The sequence below is a fragment of the Blennius ocellaris genome, assembly GCF_963422515.1.
Source record: "Blennius ocellaris genome assembly, chromosome: 5".
NCBI lineage: Eukaryota > Metazoa > Chordata > Actinopteri > Blenniiformes > Blenniidae > Blennius > Blennius ocellaris.
The window spans coordinates 12370529-12388687 of NC_137654.1; the positions used below are offsets into that span (position 1 = coordinate 12370529).

Consider the following 18159-nt stretch of genomic DNA (forward strand, 5'->3'; position numbering starts at 1 on the left):
TAATCACAGCTTGAACATGAAGCATTTTCTTTCATCCACTGCTACATTATAGAGGTCAACTTCACTTGCTGCCTTCCTTTGTTTTACCCCTGCAGCCGCGGGGCTTCAGCCCCGCCACCGTCATACAATCGCCGCTGCCACACCTGCTGGTCCCACCTAATGGCTGCTCTTTAGAGTGAGGTGTCCGGCAACATCGTATATATGACATATTTTCCACCGGGGGAAAGATACGAGGCTGTCTGCAGCTACACTTCAGTGATGGCAGGGCAAACATGAGCCACCTCATTAACTGTAAATGACGTGATGTGGGAGGGCACGATGGAGGTGGAGGTTACATGTCAGCCGAGTCGAGACTTTTGTTCCAGAAAGTCCAAGATGAGAGTGAAAGTCATTAGTGGACGACCACGGCGACATGTATCAGCTTTATGACACGAGAAACAAGAGAAGCGAATGTTTGAGCCACTGATTTGAATGAAATGTCAGGCAGGAAGGACATTTCATTTCAATCACCGGAGGACATTGTAATGCTGCTGCCGGGTTGCCATAGCAACTGTCATTGTCAGAAAATACATGTATTGATCATATGTGTCATGTTTGGTGTGCGGCTCCAACTGCGATACCTGATCTACAATGAAATCCCTCTGTGGAGGATCTGCACAGAGGTGGAGATCACAGGAGGGGGACACAGGGGTCCGGTGGCATGGGGGAGCCACAAAGGACCAGAGACAAAGTCTAATTTTATCAACAAGGATATCCAAAAACACAGTAACGAAACTAATGTGTTAAAATACACAAAAACCCACCCAAGAGGAAAAGCAGATGGAGAAAAACTCCCCTTGAATTTGAGCCAACCTATATATTTATCGAGCAGGATGCAACAATTTCATCTGATTAAATTAAACGGTTCTCTTATATGTGCGGCATTTACCCAATTACATGTAAAATATACAGCACTAACGTGACCCACTGACCTCACTTTATGTCACGATGAGGATGTTTTTAAATGTTATCACAACCAATAATGTAATAATATCCACTAATGTAATATCCAGCAACAAATATAGAATGTTAGTCTTTTTCAAGGAAGTAAAAGCCATGGCATAATAGCTTATATTCTTACAGGCTGGTTTCTCCCACAGCCCTTATGTTTGACCTAAGAATCCTTTTAAACTGTGATAATTGCAGCTAATAATGTAATAAAAGGCAAAATTGGCTGCATATCTAGGAAACGAAAGCCATCTTTTTGCAGGTTTCTTGCTGTTTGCTTATGACGCTGCAACACTCTCACTCAATCATGGTAGTACATTCTTTATTTTTTTTTACTGTTTTTATCAGAAAGTTATTATGCTCTTGGTTGTTACATGTGTTAAGTGTGCTAAATTGAGGTAAAACTATGAGTATGCATTAGGGACATTAAACGCCTTAACGGGCTCACTTAACATTTCTTTGCCTGAACTGAGATTATCTGTCATAACTCAGAACTGCGGGATGTGGCTCCTCATCAGCTGGCTAAAATCTTCTCTGTTAACATTAATAATTAACACGTGTGCCTTTGGTTGCTGTAGATACTGAAAAGAAAGCTATTGCTTTTTTTATGATTATAACTCTCTGTGGCCCCTAATTAATATGAATATATCACCGCTGGCTGCTTAACTGCAACAGAAGTCATTCATCAGGCAAAGATTAAAGAGTAAAAATGTCAGCTGGTGTGAGAGTACAATTCTTGACCATTAGAACCCCAAACATCAGATTGAGACACCACATTCCAGAGCTCCAATTACACAAAAATGTAGCAAGCGCTATTTATATTACTGCAAACTACAGCATGTAACCGTATGACTGACAGGAAGGGAAACGTCCAATCTGACAGAAAATTACAATTAAAATTCACATTTCAATGTAAATATATAGTATTACGAGCAGATGGGAAGTCAAATGCATATCAGTGTTGCTATAACAGCAAGGAGAATGTAAATTACAGATACATGAGCTCATAAATTGAAATAGCAGAAGGGGGTTTGACTTTATTCCCCCACCCCCTTATGTTGTGATGTATGGCCAGCTCGGATCTCGTCAGCCAAATTTGACTCAATATTGACAGCAAACTGAAACAAAAATGTCTGTTTGCGTCTTTTGTGTCAAAGTGTCAGCTCTCTGCCTCCCCAGGTGAAACGAGATCCCGTCAGTTAATGGACGGAGATGACACATCGCAATATTTCACGCGTTACTGTCACCACATCACCATAGCAACATTACTCCTCATCTCAGGGAAAAGACATCTTGTTGTAATATTGAGTTGAGGGGGTCTGTAAACCCCGACGGAATGATAAATCAGTCAAATGTACAGTTCTGAATATGAGCCTATGTACTTGTGGCAAACCCTGCAGATTTACAGCTGGCAGACGCAGTAAAATAAACTCAAGGTTTGGATTTGTGTAAAAAAAACAAAAAATTCAAACATAAAACTTTTTGCAGCATCCTCTTATTTGTTATGTGTGTGTTTGTGTGTGTGTAACTTAAAGAGCTGAACTCAATAAAGTGTGCCAATAAAATGAGCTGGCACAGCTGCAGAATCATGTTTGATTCTTCACACATTGAATAAAAAAGTGCAAAGTGATTTTTGGCTTTCACTGCTGTCTATCTGATGAGATCTTCCAACAAAGATTCACTTTAGATTTGCTTCTCACCAAAATCAGGCTTTGGATTTTACATTTATAACCTCTCTCACATCCTGGCATGTACAGTAATCACAAACTGGCAACTTCTGACCTCTTGTTCACACTATTATTCAAGAGTGCATCAAATCAGCTTACAAATATATGCCGAACAAAAATATAAACGCAACACTTTTGTGTTTGCTCCTAGAGCTGAACTCGAAGATACAAGACTTTTTCTATGGATGCAAATGGATTATTTCTCTCAAATACTGTTGACGGATTTGTCTAAATCTGTAGTAGTGAGCACTGCTGATTTGCAGAGATAATCTATCCCACCTCAAAGGTGTGTCATATCAAGGTGCTGATGAGACCGCATTATTATTGCACAGGTGTGTCTTAGGGTGGCCACAATAAAAGGCCACTCTTAAATGTGCAGTTTTGCTTTATAGGGGGGGTCTGGGGAGGGTTGGTCAGAAAACCAGTCCCCAATGCGGTCTAATCAGCACCTTGATATGCCGCACCTTTGAGGTGGGATGGATTATTTCGGCAAAGGACAAGTGCTCACTAATACAGATTTAGACAAAGCCATCAAAAATATTTGAGAGAAATAGGCCTTTTGCATACATAGAAAACGTTTTAGATCCTGAGTTCAGCTCTGGGAGCAAACACAAAAGTGTTGCGTTTATATTTTTGTTCAGTGTACATGCACACGTATCTCAATTTGTTCCACCATCTGTCCACACTCATGGCTCCTCTCAAGGAGAAAGACAGAATAAGCCCGCCTCACCTCGTTGAAGTGTGCATCCTGGGTGGCCGTGAGTCCAAAGCCGCTCTGTTGGGTCTCAAATGAGAGAATGCGCGACAGCAGCCGCTCAGCTATCTGCAGGTCGTTGCCATAGAGGCGTGTGGTCGCCTCGGTTATGTCACGGAGCTGGTGGGCAAGCTTCTTCTCCATGATGGTGTTCAGCTCCGTCTCGTTACGCTCCAAGGAATCCAGCTGAACACAGGGTAAACACTCTGACAGTTAAGTGATAAACACAACAATAATAACATCTACTGTCAATGTAATTTATTCAGGGGTTTGTGTGAATTACAGCTACTGATTCACCAAAAAAATGAACTCGCTGTATTGCTCTAAATTCAGTTCTTTAAATCAACATGCATGTCTTTAATGTTTCATTAACATTCAGTCGGGGAAAGTGATGGACTAGAGGTTAGTTCAGTGGTTCGAATCCCTCTGCCACCACTGTGCATCTTGTACAACCCCAAAATGCAAAACCGTGCTTGGCAATACTGTGAAATGTGCAAAATATCCAGGTACAGAGTTTATATGAGTGTTTTCAGCCTGTCCCACACAGAAGATGAGCAGCTGTGAAAAGATCAACTGTCATGGCTTAAAACCTGTGGTGTCTTGTAATACAGAGAGAGGGGTTTATCAGCGCTTATCACCATTGTTGCTCGGCCAACAACCAATAGCAATGGAGCAAAAAAATGATCAAAGCCATCCTGGCGCAGCATCAAAACAAGCAATGGTAGCGAAGGAGGTAAAATATTAGACCGTGAACATATTTTTCTATCTACCAAGGTTTCTCTTTGCACATAAAAGCTTGTACAAACAACGGTTCACTTAATTTTTTTCACCTCTGATTGAATGTACCAAACATTATGAAATCCACATTGCATGTATTAAACTGACAATATTGCTAGAATTAGAGCATTTATGGATCCTTAACAACATTTAGTCTATTTGTTCTAGCTGGGCTCTGACTGAACCTTTTCTCCACTTGGAGCTTGGAGTGTTTTTATCCAAAATATATCCCAATATATTGATAAAAATCACAAAAAATAACTTGAACTTCATGTTGTAGTTTTGAATTTACAACAAAATAACAGTTTAAAAAAGAACCAAAAAGACACAAACTAAACAAGGAAAGGTGTGGTCAACACTTTTGGGACAAGTGCTCAAATTCAATTGGCTTTATGATACCTTTTTGAAGATTTGTGCAAGAATGAACACTTATTAACTCAAGTGTAAAGTTTGTAGCCAATCAAGACCAATTAAATTGTTTTCGAGCTGACCTGGCAACCCAATACTTTTAAGCCCACTTTGGTGAGTGTGAACATTTACAATTCCAAGATTGTGATGAAAATTCAACAAAAATGGTGTTAAACTGGAAACACACATGTTGAGGTGGCTTTGTCAGGAAGTTATGAGGACTTTCACTTGACCTTTGTTCAGTTCTCTGATTTCTATTTCCCTCAATGATGATGCAACCAAGGTGATCACTTCAAAACATGAGCAGACATATAGACTCCAACCCATTTCAAAAATCAGCTAAATATGTCAGTTGCAGTGTTGGGCGTGAGCAGCGTCAGTACTCATCAACATACAGCGGCATTAAGCTCCACAAACGGGGGGGAGGTGCAGTTGTAAAGGTCTGGCTCCAGCCATCCTCTCTCCACATCACAGTGTCTGATGGCTGCACCTGGAAGGAGGAGAAACAACAATGTTCACAAAACATGATGTGTCCATGCATTGTCATTAAAATACACATATTTATGTTGGATTGAGCTCCTGCTGGGCTGTGTACTGACCGACGGAGCCTTTGGGGCAGGACACCGCCGCCGGCAGGTTGAACTTGGTCCGGGGCCACCAGATCCCCTGAGTGATGGTCTTGGGACAGCCGTCGTAAATAACTGCAGAGGTAATTAGAAATCCCACTTATTCAGTCTGGGAAGTTTTTTCATTCAAAGCAAAATAAAACATTGATAAAGGAAAATGTTTTTTCTCAATTTGCAGAGATGAAAATGATTGCGAGACAACAAAATACCAGCTTCAAATTTAAAGATGTAATTATGAGCAGGAAACTGGAAAGAGCAGAGAAAAGAAAATCAAATTAAATGGAAGATGTTAAAAAGATGATGAATATAATTAACCATTTCTTTTTGTATTACAGTTCAGGCACACGTTTGACAAATGTCTCTATGCTTAAAAGATAAGAGCAGGAAGAAAAAACATTTTATTTTTGCATAGTATATTGCTTTTCAATAGACAATTCTGATAATCTTAAAATTATGTCAAATCAGAATACAAACAAAGCATTGGAATAAAATCAAAATGCGGTGAGTAACAAAGTACTAGTACACTTTCTAGGTGTCTGAATTCTTAAGTAAATATTTTCTTTTATTTGCGACACTTGAACACAAACATCAGTACTTATTTCTGCCTAAGTTTCTCAAAACTGTTCTAACCTTTACAGGCAATGATTCAGAATCAGTCATAAGAGCTAAGCTGTTGACAAGAATAGTTATTTAACTGTACCAAGAAGAAAGTGACAACTTTAAGAGCGAAAACATGTCAATTCAAGCTGGACACAAAGACTTCCTATTTCAATAAACTTAATATAGAATTTTTACTTTTGCTCTCAAGTAATTTTCAAAAACAGTACTTTAACATTTACTAAAGTAAATGAGTTGAATCTCCACTTCATTATATGATATATTGCTTAAAAAGGGAATGGTTATTATAATTTTATATATATTATAATTTTATTTTAATGTGGTCATTATTATTTAACAAACTATAAAGTAAATTCTCATTACTGAAACATGTCCAGATCCCTTTCACCTACCTTTCTTTTGAAATCCACTTTTTGTATTCATCCATTATTGTGTAAGAATGTGTAGAATTATGAATAAGAGTAACATTTATGGACTTAAATAAAATAGATATTATCATCAAAAATGTTTACGTCTGCACTTAACCTTGCTCATTGCTGGAATCTGATTTCTTTGGCCTGTAATATCTGCAATGCATCTTTAAAGTGACCAAACATTCCCATGATGCATCATTGTAGCAGAAGATTTTAAAGGTTTGCCTCTCTCTGCGAGTACATTTTCATTTCGCATGTCTGATTAAAAAATTTTTTTCCAAACAACTTTAATATTCAAAGGTGGCTCTGTTTTTCAAGTGTGTGTCTGTTTTATCATGTTGTATCATCAAATGATTCAGGTCATGTCTTGTTTACAAATGTGTTGCATTGAAAAAATACATAGTAAAAGCTAAAAATAATATTCTCGGGTTCCAGAGCTGTGATGTTGAGCAAATCGTTGAATGAAAAAAGTAATCATTTGTTATGTAAACTAAATGATAAAACCAGCTCACATATGGATAAAAGAAAAATATCCTGTAACTTCCTCTCACCTTCACAGCCAGAGTTCGTGACCTCTGCAAAGGGATTGTCACACATGTTGCACTGGCGGCCGATGACCCCGGGTCTGCACTGACACTGGCCGCTCTCCGGGTCACATGACCTTGAGAAGGAACCCACCGGGTAGCAGTCGCAGGGCAGGCAGGCGTCCGAGCCCCGAGGACGGTAATGAAACTCCTGGACAGACACGCACACATACACACAAGCTTAAGTACAGGGACAGACCACACGCAATCAGATGAATGCAAAATGTCATGGTGCCAAGAATAGCGACAGCAATTATCTCACCACATGCGGGGCGAGATTTATAATGTGACACACGAGGAGCCCACAGGTAAAACAGAAACACAAAGAGCAGCAGTGTATGGCTCCTAATCGTTTAGCTTGTGAGGCATGAAAAGACACAGAACAGGGTCGCACAATGATATCAGCACATCGGTATCTGCAGATAAACGCTCAAAAATTCAAAACATCGGCATCAAACACAGATGGTCATATGATGATTTTTCTTTTTTCTTGGCACAACAAGCACGAGCACGCCATGAGCAATGTCGGCTGTCAAGGTAAAAGAGGTCATTACGTCGATGAGCATAAAAGAGGGGAAAAAAATCAAACATGTCTGTTGTATGTGTTTTATTTTTTTAGATAAGTTTTAGAAATTGATAAAGTCACCGTTTGAAATGATGCTAAACATCAGTTACGTGAGGAGTTAAAACCTGCTACTTTTGAGTTGTGGAAATCTAACCAGTGAACGACAGTGAACGGCTGTTCGGTGCCATCTCCCCAGTCATTAGTGAGAAGAGAACTTATATTGATCAGAGGTGCTAAACGGAACATCTGTGTGCCAAAACCAGCCAAAGTGTAAACATTGAGAAGAGCAATAGCCATAAAGTCATGTTCTCATGGGGATTTTTTTATTTTTTTCAAAACATGCATAATGTAATGGCTACAGGATCATTTTTGGAGACATTTCTGGACAGAAGGCATCATTCAAATTAGCTTTCTGTTGATATTGTAGAAACTGTGTTGGACTCAATGCTTGTAATTAAGTGACAGTAACACCAATGAATCATGTTGACACAACATATTTTACATCAAGGTCATGGTACAAAATAGTTACTTGTTATTAAAACTCATTTTAATTTGGTTGAAACACCCAGCAAGTGATTTCTACAACGGTAGACAAAAGAGCCAGCTCAGGAAGTACTGTACACAAGGCCTGATACAGAGGGGAGGATATTAATATCCCTCGTCTGATAAATGATCTGAATCGTCATTGTTGACAAAAACTGCACGGTGATTAATGCTACTTCCCAAGCAGACCATGGAACAAACTAAACAAAACACAACAATGTTTAAATATGAACCTAATGAATAACAGTCTATTGTTGAACCAGCAAATGTTCATGTGGCCTCAACCATGGGCCAATATATTAGTTCAGCTGTATTCGATCCGTTCAGAGTTACAAAATGCTTTTATTGCAGTTTAAAATGTAATGTTGCAAAGAATACATTGAACAACAAGAAAATGTGTCCGAAACACATCTGGCAACACCTGAAATGCATCAAAGACAACATGTATATCTATCTAAATGATAAATGGTCAACAGAATTAACTGATATGGTACATTTGTATGGCTTCAGCAGCTTGGAGCACTTTTACACTGATTGTCACATGCACCCATGGCACCCATGAAAGGGGCTAATTGGCATGTGGTGCAATTCTGGGGCTCAAACTGCCAACATTGAGATCTATCTATGCTCAACATTGATCTGGCTGTGTTATATATTTTTCTCAGTCTGGACAGTTTACAACTTCAAAGTCACATTAACACATCGCGTAGCAATAGTAGGGACACAGTGCACATTAATCTGACTTATCTTGTGTGTGTGTGTGTGTGTGTGTGTGTGTGTGTGTGTGTGTGTGTGTGTGTGTGTGTGTGTGTGTGTGTGTGTGTGTGTGTGTGTGTGTGTGTGTGTGTGTGTGTGTGTGTGTGTATGCGTGTGTGCGTGCGCGCGTGTGTGTCTTCAAAGATCAAGGATTAAGGGCAAGAGATCAGATTAAAGTCAGGATAAAAACAGTTAAACATGCTATTAATACACAGGCGTGCCACACACACATGTTCACACTGGGTTGAAATGTGGGTAGAAGGGGATGATCATTGGATCATGGTTGGTGGAGCTGGTGTGTGTGTGTGGATTAGCCAGTGAGACTATCGACCTGTGAGGTGATTAATGTCCGTCTGATTGAAGCCAGGACCAAAGAAATCGATGGCATAACATCAATGAAGTTCTTCTCATACTATCAATGGCAGTAATAAATGTTTTAATGCACTTTCAATCGTGGATACAGGACAACATACCCAGTAAATTCAATACAAAATAATTAGGTAACTATGCATATTTTGATTATTGTTATCAGTATTATTTAGGTATTTGACAGCTTTATTTAGAGGTTTTGATATTCATTGCATTGAACAAGCTGTAGCAGAGAAACTGGAGGATACAATTACTATCTCTGAATTAATGTGGAAAGGGTCCAGGTCCATACGGTTACCCACATCTGACTTTTATAGAAAATTGGGGATAAATTGTCTCCTCTATGACTTGACATGTTCAGTGAAGCATTTCAATCTGGCCGCTTCCCCCAAACTCTCTCTTAAGCATCCATTTCTGTCCTCAAAATGGGAAATATCCATTGAATTGTACCCGACATTAGCCCATCAGCTTAAAGGTATACAGGAGGATTTTCAGGAATTTTAGGAAAGAACCGCCCTCTCCACCGTTTGAAAAAAATGCGCATGCGCAACGCTGTACCTGCTCCCGAGACGGAACGCCTACTAAAACGCGTGCGAGAGACATGCACGAGCCCAGTTCTCCTCGTGCACGCTCTGTTTACAAGTCACAAGTCGGCATCGCTCACATAAGCTCACTTTACAAGAAGATTTGCACCAGAGGGGGTGAAACTGTGTAAAAATGTCAGAGAATAATGCGTGGGGTCGGCCAGCAGCTTGATGAGGACCGTGTGGAGTGAGCTGCGCGCAGGGACGAGCACGTACGACGGGCTTACGTCATATATCACCAGAATGATTGACAATTGGGAGGACCAGTTATTTTGATGATCCACCCGGAAGAAGAAATCCTCTACTATACCTTTAAGCTAGTCAAAACTAGGGATGCACCGGTACCTATTTTTATAAAGGACAAGTACCAGTACAAGTACTTTAAATGGCATAAAGCCTAATTCATACTCCATATCCAAATGGTATGTGACGGCCATGCCTGGCAACGCAAACCACCCCCGCCCAGACTCTGCATCAACATGATATACACCTCCAACATCCTTACAGCCTCCAGTACACATACCTTATTATTACTGGAGTTTCTATCTGGAGCTTTATGCTTTAACCCTTTTATTATTGGGGTTCAGAGATATGGTATAGAACCTGAAGATTTGTGTTCATGTTGATGATTTGCTGTTGTACATTTCTATTCTGACCATTTCTGTTCATCTTATCACTCTGAGTTCATTTGGAGAAATATCAGGGTTTAAATTTAAATTAAAGTTAAATCCTCCCCATAAATGCTGCTACCCATTGCACAATTTGCACTTAAAGATCACCATCATAGCTTTACATATCCAGAAATCCATGTCACTTGTAAATTATGCAGAGGTGTATAAAGTAAATTTTGACCCGTGTCCATGAAGACTTTCAACTAAAGTCTATGCTCAATTTATCTATGGTTGCAAATTATATTTTTCCTCCCTCCCTAGCAGACTTGATTTGGTCGAATGTGGGGCTTAAAAACCTTTCACTTCCAAAATATAAATTTTTTAGCTATCTGCAGGTCTGCAGCCCACTTCCAGAGTTGCCCAACCTGCCCAGTTGTATTCTTTTAGATCATCTTTTTCAAGCCTATCGCATCTTTGGAAGGTGCAATATCACTTTTCTCCAACCAAATCCACACATTGTGTCCGCATTCACTTAATTCAATAAAGTCGCTTCGAACCGAGGGTCTGGAGATAGACATACTGAATAAACTTTGGACAACTAAATAGACCACATATATCCTCGAAAAGATTAATCTCTCACCTCGTGGGTTATCCAATAAATGGAAGTGCTTTGGCTACTTTCCTGGAAAATGTTGCTCCATCAGTGAAAAATGAGCCATAAGTCTACATTTTGGACGAAGTACTGCCTTCAGCAACGTTTGACTGACCTTTTGTTGATAGTCCTTCAAGTTCCGTGTTTCAAGACTGCTTTATTGTCGCCCAGGAGGCGAATCTTGTGCAGCGGGAACTCGCATAACAGAGAAAAACAACACATCTGATCACTGGTTACCTTGCAGTGACAGTGTCCGCTGGTCTTGTTGCAGTCCGGGTCGAAGCCTTTGTTGGCGTCGCAGTGACACGGTCCGCATGTCGGAGAGCCCCACCAGCCCCTGGGACACTGGTGATCAATCCTATGTGCACACACATACACACACACACACACACACACAAACACACAAACATTCCAATTCAGCCTCACGATTTGAGCCAATCAAGAAAGGGCAACTGATGGTGTGACAAAGTATTCATCTCTCTTCAAAGCACATCAACTTTCCCTCTCATTTCAAATCAATTAGTGGGAACAAAGAGATGAAAAGGAAAAAGGGGAAATACTTGGTGAAAATGAAGAGAGTGAAAAGGGAATCAAACTGGAAGGAAATATTAGTACTGAAAGGTAAAGGGAAGCATACAGAGGTCAGGACCGACATGAATTTAAAGCACGTAAGCAAATACTTCCGAACATGCTACATAAGAGAAAGCAAACTTTAAAGAGTCGTGAAATCAAACACATCATTAGTCCATTTCAGGTTCAGGTTAGAAGCATAATCATCACAAAGTAAACAAAAGCGCCTCATCCGCTGGTTTCAGTTTACGTGAAGATGCTCATCTTAAAATCTGTTTAGAACTTAAACGCAGCTGAATTCATCCTCCTGGGAATTCCATACCTCGGATCTTAATCGTACTTCTCTTTGCTCACATCTCACTTAATGTGCTCTCCTCCTGTTCTCTGTGTCTAATGGATCACGGAGGAGATAAGTGCTCCTCACAGTTAATTCTTGCGAGGATCTTATTAGTGCTCCTTACAGGAAGTTTTAGTCATGAAGGACAGATAGAAGTGATAGTGATGGAACGTCATGGCTGCTGTGTGTTCATGGTTACTTAAAGGAAACGTGCTTTGTGTGAAGAGAACAGCAGAAAATATAAAGATCGTAAGAGGGAAACACAACCTATTTTCTGTGATGAACATATTTGTAGGAGTTACGGCATTCAAAATAACTTATGTTTGCTTCAGAAGTGAGAAAAATGTGTGATCTTCACATTATAGATAGCCGTGAAAATGTGTCACACAGTGTTGTAGATTACGGTTAGTTGACGGCATAATAATTCATCTGTTAGTTTTCATGTTAGTGTTGACTAAAAATTCATGAAACGAATTAATCTGCAAATTACAGTGAGAAAAAGCAGCAACAAAAGAGTCGAGACAAACTGCGAGCGTGCAGGCAGCGTGTGTTATAAGCTATAATGTTAGCGCAGCACGGCTAAAGCAGCAGGGACTTTGTGTTACTTACAGCTGGACTTCTTCCATGTTGCTGTCAGAAGGAACGAGTGAATTCCAACATTAATGAACTCGTAACGGTCACAGCACAGCTGCGCACAACTGTTTCTCTTTATGATAAAAAAAAAAGCTCACTTAAATGTTGTCATTATATCAAACAGAGTGGCAACAAAGTAATATGATATTCCCAAATCTGATGTTCTTACAACCTGTAAGCAAAGACAAACACGACTAGATTTTATGTATGTAGAGGAGAGAAGATGGATTACACAGTGGCAGAGATGGATCAGTGAAAGAACAGATACATCAGGGGAAATTAGCAATGAGGCAGAAGGTAGACAGACATTTCAATAGCAGACAAAATGTTAAAAAAAAAAAAAAACACACACACACACACACCCACTCGATCAAAGATTAATATTTCTCACACACGTGCACACATACAATGAGCCGATCATGAGATAAATCTAAAGCTGTGTGGATTTCAGAGTCAGGAAGGAAGCGTGAGGTCAGGTTGGGGTCACTCCCACTGCACACACTTTTACTTACAGCCCTTGCGTGTGTGTGTGTCTGTGTGTGTGTGTGTGTGTGTGTGTGTGTGTGTGTGTGTGTGTGTGTGTGTGTGTGTGTGTGTGTGTGTGTGTGTGTGTGTGTAGCATTCTTGCCCCACATCTCCACCCTTGCATGAAATCCACTGGGATAAATATTGAGACTATCGCTGTAATGCAAACACACACACACGCACACACGCACACACGCACGCACGCACGCACGCACGCACGCACGCACGCACACACTTGAAAAGAGCTTAGCTATAGAGTAGTAACAGATTTAAACAGACGGCTGACATCTTTGAAGTGTGCTGTCATACAATTCTTGTGTGTTTTTGTGTACCTGTGTTGGCAGTACTGTCCATAGTGGTTGTCTCCACAGTCACACGTGTATCCATGAGAAGAGCTGGGCTTCCTGTGGCACCGAGCATCGTTTTCGCATGGATTCAGGTGGCAAGCATCAGTGCAGCCTTTCCCATAATAGCCTGAGAAACAGAGGGAAATACAGATAGAATAAAGAAAAGATGCATTGCCACCAAATCATAATATGATGAAGTAACAGGGAGGCAGGTCTTGGTGGATGGATTTACAAGAGTAGTAAAACTCAATTTCCTGCAAAACACATAAATTGATTATGTAAACTTCAATCATGTTTTAATGCTCAATGACAGATTTGATCAATATGACCAATTACCAGCGCGCGTACAATGAAATTGAATCCTGGTGGTGCCACTACCAAGAGGTATCATTGAAATTAGCTTTATGTTGACATTTGAATCATTTTCTGTTTTGATTATGTGGTTTTAGGAATAAAATGTTACTATTTTATCAGTCCGCCCCACTTGAGATGTAATTGGACTGTATGTGGCGCCTGCCCTGAAATGAGTTTGACACCAGAAAACCTGTATATTTTTACACATTAACATAGAAATGAAGATGGTCAATGGAAATCGATGCAGCAAACTCATGTCTAGAAGGTCACTGTTCAGATCTCCAATCCCATTGAGGGTTGCATTAAGGAAGGCATCCAATATAAATACTATCTAGCAGACATTTGTTACGGACTTATTCTTCAGTGTGGAAACTTTACCTGATTATCAATGTTTAACATAGTATCCAAATACAATCTCAGAAAAGGTAAGCTCAAGTACTCTTTATTTTTGAAGGCAAAGTAAGTATCCTTAAAAAAAAAAAAAAAAGACAACTAAACTAAAAAGTGAGTGTTTGTAAATTAGTAGTCGATAATTTCCCGTATGGCACAGAACAACAACTATTGAAATCTTGATATTCCAAAAAGCACTCTCTTTCCCGTCCATGCACCCGACATAATAACCCGCCAGCTCACAAGTAAACATCCCCGAAATCAAACAGCGATTATCACAAATGTCACTCTCCTGACACACTCCGGCTGGGCGAGCCGCTGGGAAACAAGCCACCGCGACTGTGAAGCACAATATCGTCATTCACTGATACAAAACGCCTCCTCGTCTGAGAGGAAATTAGCCCTGCGCTCCAGAAAAAGGCTTGAAAGAAAATCATGCCATCAATTATGGTTTTACACAAACAGTTTTGAGATAGGCGTGAGGAAAACATTTACATTCAGTGAAACACAAAAAAATGTTTTTTTAGTGCCGAAAACAGGAGAAATTGAAAGTTGATGTGTTTTTTTTTGTTTGTTTTTTAATGACTGAATATTTAAGGTCTGCCAACATCTATTTCAAGAACTGCAAAGACAAACTCCAACTGTAATTGAGAAACCCTATTCATTTGGTATAGAGCTTCACTTTTCTGCTGCATTTTGCAGTTTGTGTTTTAAATCAACGGATGGTTGAACCACAGGAGGAAACTCTTACATCACTATGACACACCTGGCTTGTATAACACCGCACACGTCCCTGTGATTTACGCCCCATTTGAAATTACACCAGCGTGTTATCAAACATTTTCATGTTGGTGCCTGTGCTGATGAAATAGCAAATGTTCCCATGGACATCTGTGCACACACTTGGATTTAAAATGAGATGTGGTCATTTACACCGTCAACTCATTTCTGTTATTGACATGTCTCAAAGTGATTGTGCTCCTGATCAATAGAAAACAAAACTGATCAACGAGTGTTTTTTCTTGTTTTGGCACAGAATGCACAGAGATACACATAATCAGAAGCTGAATTTTAAATATTTAGTCAAAATTCTTGATTTGCTGCAGTGTGATCACGAGAATGTCTAAAGCAGGAAACTGCACCATTCCAGGAGTATAAACCACATTGTGACCCCATGAACTCATATATTGTCAGACCAAGTACAGTATATTTGAGTTGAATTCCAGAAGATAATATAAATAGTTGGGATCCAAAGGCAATTCAATGTGTAATATTTTGTCTTCATATGTAGATTGCAACTGCCAAACTGATTTACATTAATGCTTGAATTCTCATTTTCCCCCTCCAATACAGTAAATTATTATGAAAAAGGTTTATTAAAATAATAAACAGTTCTACACTTTGTATCATGAATTGGTGTCAAAGAAATCCAAGCATGCAATCATTCTGGGCCAAGGCATTTCAAGCAGCATACTAATGGTACAAACATGGCAAATTAAAAAAAGGAGGAATTTCAAAAAACCTGGAGTCACTGGATATAAAGTTGAGACTCCTTTGCTATTTATGAAACAGCAACGTTTGCCAAAGACAGCATTTGAGGAACACTTAATAAGCCACTTCAGCAGATCTGTATAAACAACAGACACACTCCAGTGTGCGTCGGTGCGTTGAGATGAACCGAGCCGTCACACACTTCAACCTGATCCCCAGACACTCCACAGAAACACACCAGCCTCTTTTATAGCAATATACAGCCACACATAAAGCCTCTTTAATCTAATGACAAAAGCTGAGCGCTCCACACCCACTTTGAGGTGTATTTAGTACAAATAAAGACAGCCTCTCACCAACACATGCTTTGTAATTAAACCAGAACATCATCCTGGTGACTAAGCCTCTTTTATTATTAGCTGGTATAAAATATAACAGGGTGAGGCCACAACGTAAAAACACACTTTCATGTATGGATGGAAACAAAAGCAATAAAATCGCATCCTGCTCAGAAGGAATGAAAAGATGATTTCACTGTAATGACTCAAATACAAAAAAAAAATAATAATAAAACATCCCATATGCACGGCACAGCACCAGAAATAACTCTGCCTTGACCTCCCATTCCGAGCTTTGCCTTTTTAATTCAGCAACATTGAACAGAAGGACGTGCCCATACAGTGACTGACTGATGTGTGTGTGCAGCTCATTGAGGTTTGCATTTCTGCTGCTGAAGCTGGAACATGTGTGCCTGTTCTGCTGGAGAAAATGCAGAAGGTGCTCTGCTTTCAAACCCCGTGGCCTTGCCCACAGGTTCTGATGCCGACCAGCTTCCCCAATGACTCCATTTCTTTTCCCCAATATTTCACTCTCTCTTGCTGTTTTCACTGTGAAATTACTAGCTCGCACAGAAACTGCAATTTGCGGGAAAAAAAAAAAAAAGAAAAAAACCCCACAGGCACTGGACTTGCTTTTACCCTCACAAACACTTAAAAAAAAAAATTTCCATTTCAATTTCTTTCTCGTCCGTACACTTGAAAATATTTTGGGAATTACACACAAGACAGGGGACGATTGCAGCTATTCTTCAGTCTCCAATTCACTATTATTTTTTCAAAAACACGCACCGGTATAATCGTAGCAATATACACAACAGATTGTCGCTAAGATTTGTCCGCTGTTTGCTCTCTCATGATCCTGCACTCTCAGTTTCTAACTCTATTGTTTTCCACTTCTGCCGCTTCCCTTTATATGCACACGCACACACACACACACACATTCAATCATTCTGTATCAGCCCTATACATCTTTACACTTTCACCATGGCAACTGACAGAGCGAGGCGACGACGGCCTTGGCTGTTTTCAGACTCTCATAATGACAGTGGCCTTGTCACAACAATACGAGACGGAGGAGACGCAGGGAGAGCAAGGCCCGAGCCTGGAAGGGGAAGGAGTGGCGCATTGTGTGCACGCACACACATTTTCCTGCCTTTCGGAGTCGGGCTTTGTTTGAAAAGTTACGGCCATCGAACTGCACAACACATCCAGAGTGACTCACAGCTTCTCGTCAGCTGGAATCTACAATCAGGAGCATCCAGTGAGTCATCTGTGTACTCAACCGTCCATTTGTCTAAATGCCTTTATCTGACAGAGGAAATATTGTGTGGGTCAAAACACCAAGCAAACATGTGTTGGTGGACTAATACATAATGACAGCGTTGAGAATTGAATCTCTCACAATGATCCTGAAGCGAAGTGTGATGTATGTGTGGCCAACATCTGGGTTCACAGGTGTTTCTGGGGCAACATGCGGGTGCACATGAGAGATTTTTCACTGGGATTAAAATGAGGTCTTGTGAGTGTCTCCGTTTCATGTAAATAAAAGACAATCGGCACCACAAAAGCTAGAAAATAGAAATGATTTGCATCCCTTTTTGAAGGAGTATACAGTTTGTGGTGGTCTCCGGTGGTGCCGAGTTTGGTCCTGGAGATAAGATGAGGAATGGGGGGGAAGCATGTTGTAATATGTGAAATGACCAGCTCCTCCATATATGGAGCTGCATTTCTATGAATGAACCGGTGGGTGATGAAGCAGATTTTATTCTATAGCTCAGCAGGAAGAGTGAGCCAGTGGAGGGTACGCAGGACGAGGGTGATGTGGCCATGCTCTTTTGTATTTCTCAGCAGTCTGGCGACACAGTTTCTGTCGAGAATGCAAAAAAGGAGGGAGTTGCAGTCATCACACCAAGAGGAGATGAAAGGATGGACACGATTCTCAGCATCAGGCAGGGCGATTGATGGAGGGAGGCTTGTTTGCTCCTATAAGGGCCACGCGGTGCTGTAGACATTAACGCTCTTGCCTCACAGCAAGAATATCCCCAGTTTGTCTTTGGGTACCTTTCTGTGTGGACTTTGCCAGTTAAGGGTGAACCAGGTCTTCACCCACACTCAGCAGTTAAGCAGTATAGATGATGGGTGGATGCTTCTGTCATTCATTATGCTTCGGGTCAAGTTAGAGAAAGCTGCTTGCTTGTCT

General features: G+C 40.4%; 1 protein-coding gene across 1 annotated transcript in view; it reads right to left on the reverse strand.

Moving 5' to 3' along the window:
• celsr3 (cadherin, EGF LAG seven-pass G-type receptor 3) overlaps positions 1 to 18159 on the reverse strand; it is a gene marked incomplete at both ends in the record, with an annotated part of 119486 nt that overhangs the window by 23842 nt on the left and 77485 nt on the right. The window contains 6 exons of the mRNA XM_080496409.1: positions 3445 to 3654; positions 5049 to 5143; positions 5253 to 5354; positions 6862 to 7045; positions 11212 to 11332; positions 13372 to 13513. Of these exons, the coding sequence (XP_080352535.1) occupies positions 3445 to 3654; positions 5049 to 5143; positions 5253 to 5354; positions 6862 to 7045; positions 11212 to 11332; positions 13372 to 13513 (854 nt within the window). The remainder of the gene's footprint in view (positions 1 to 3444; positions 3655 to 5048; positions 5144 to 5252; positions 5355 to 6861; positions 7046 to 11211; positions 11333 to 13371; positions 13514 to 18159) is intronic.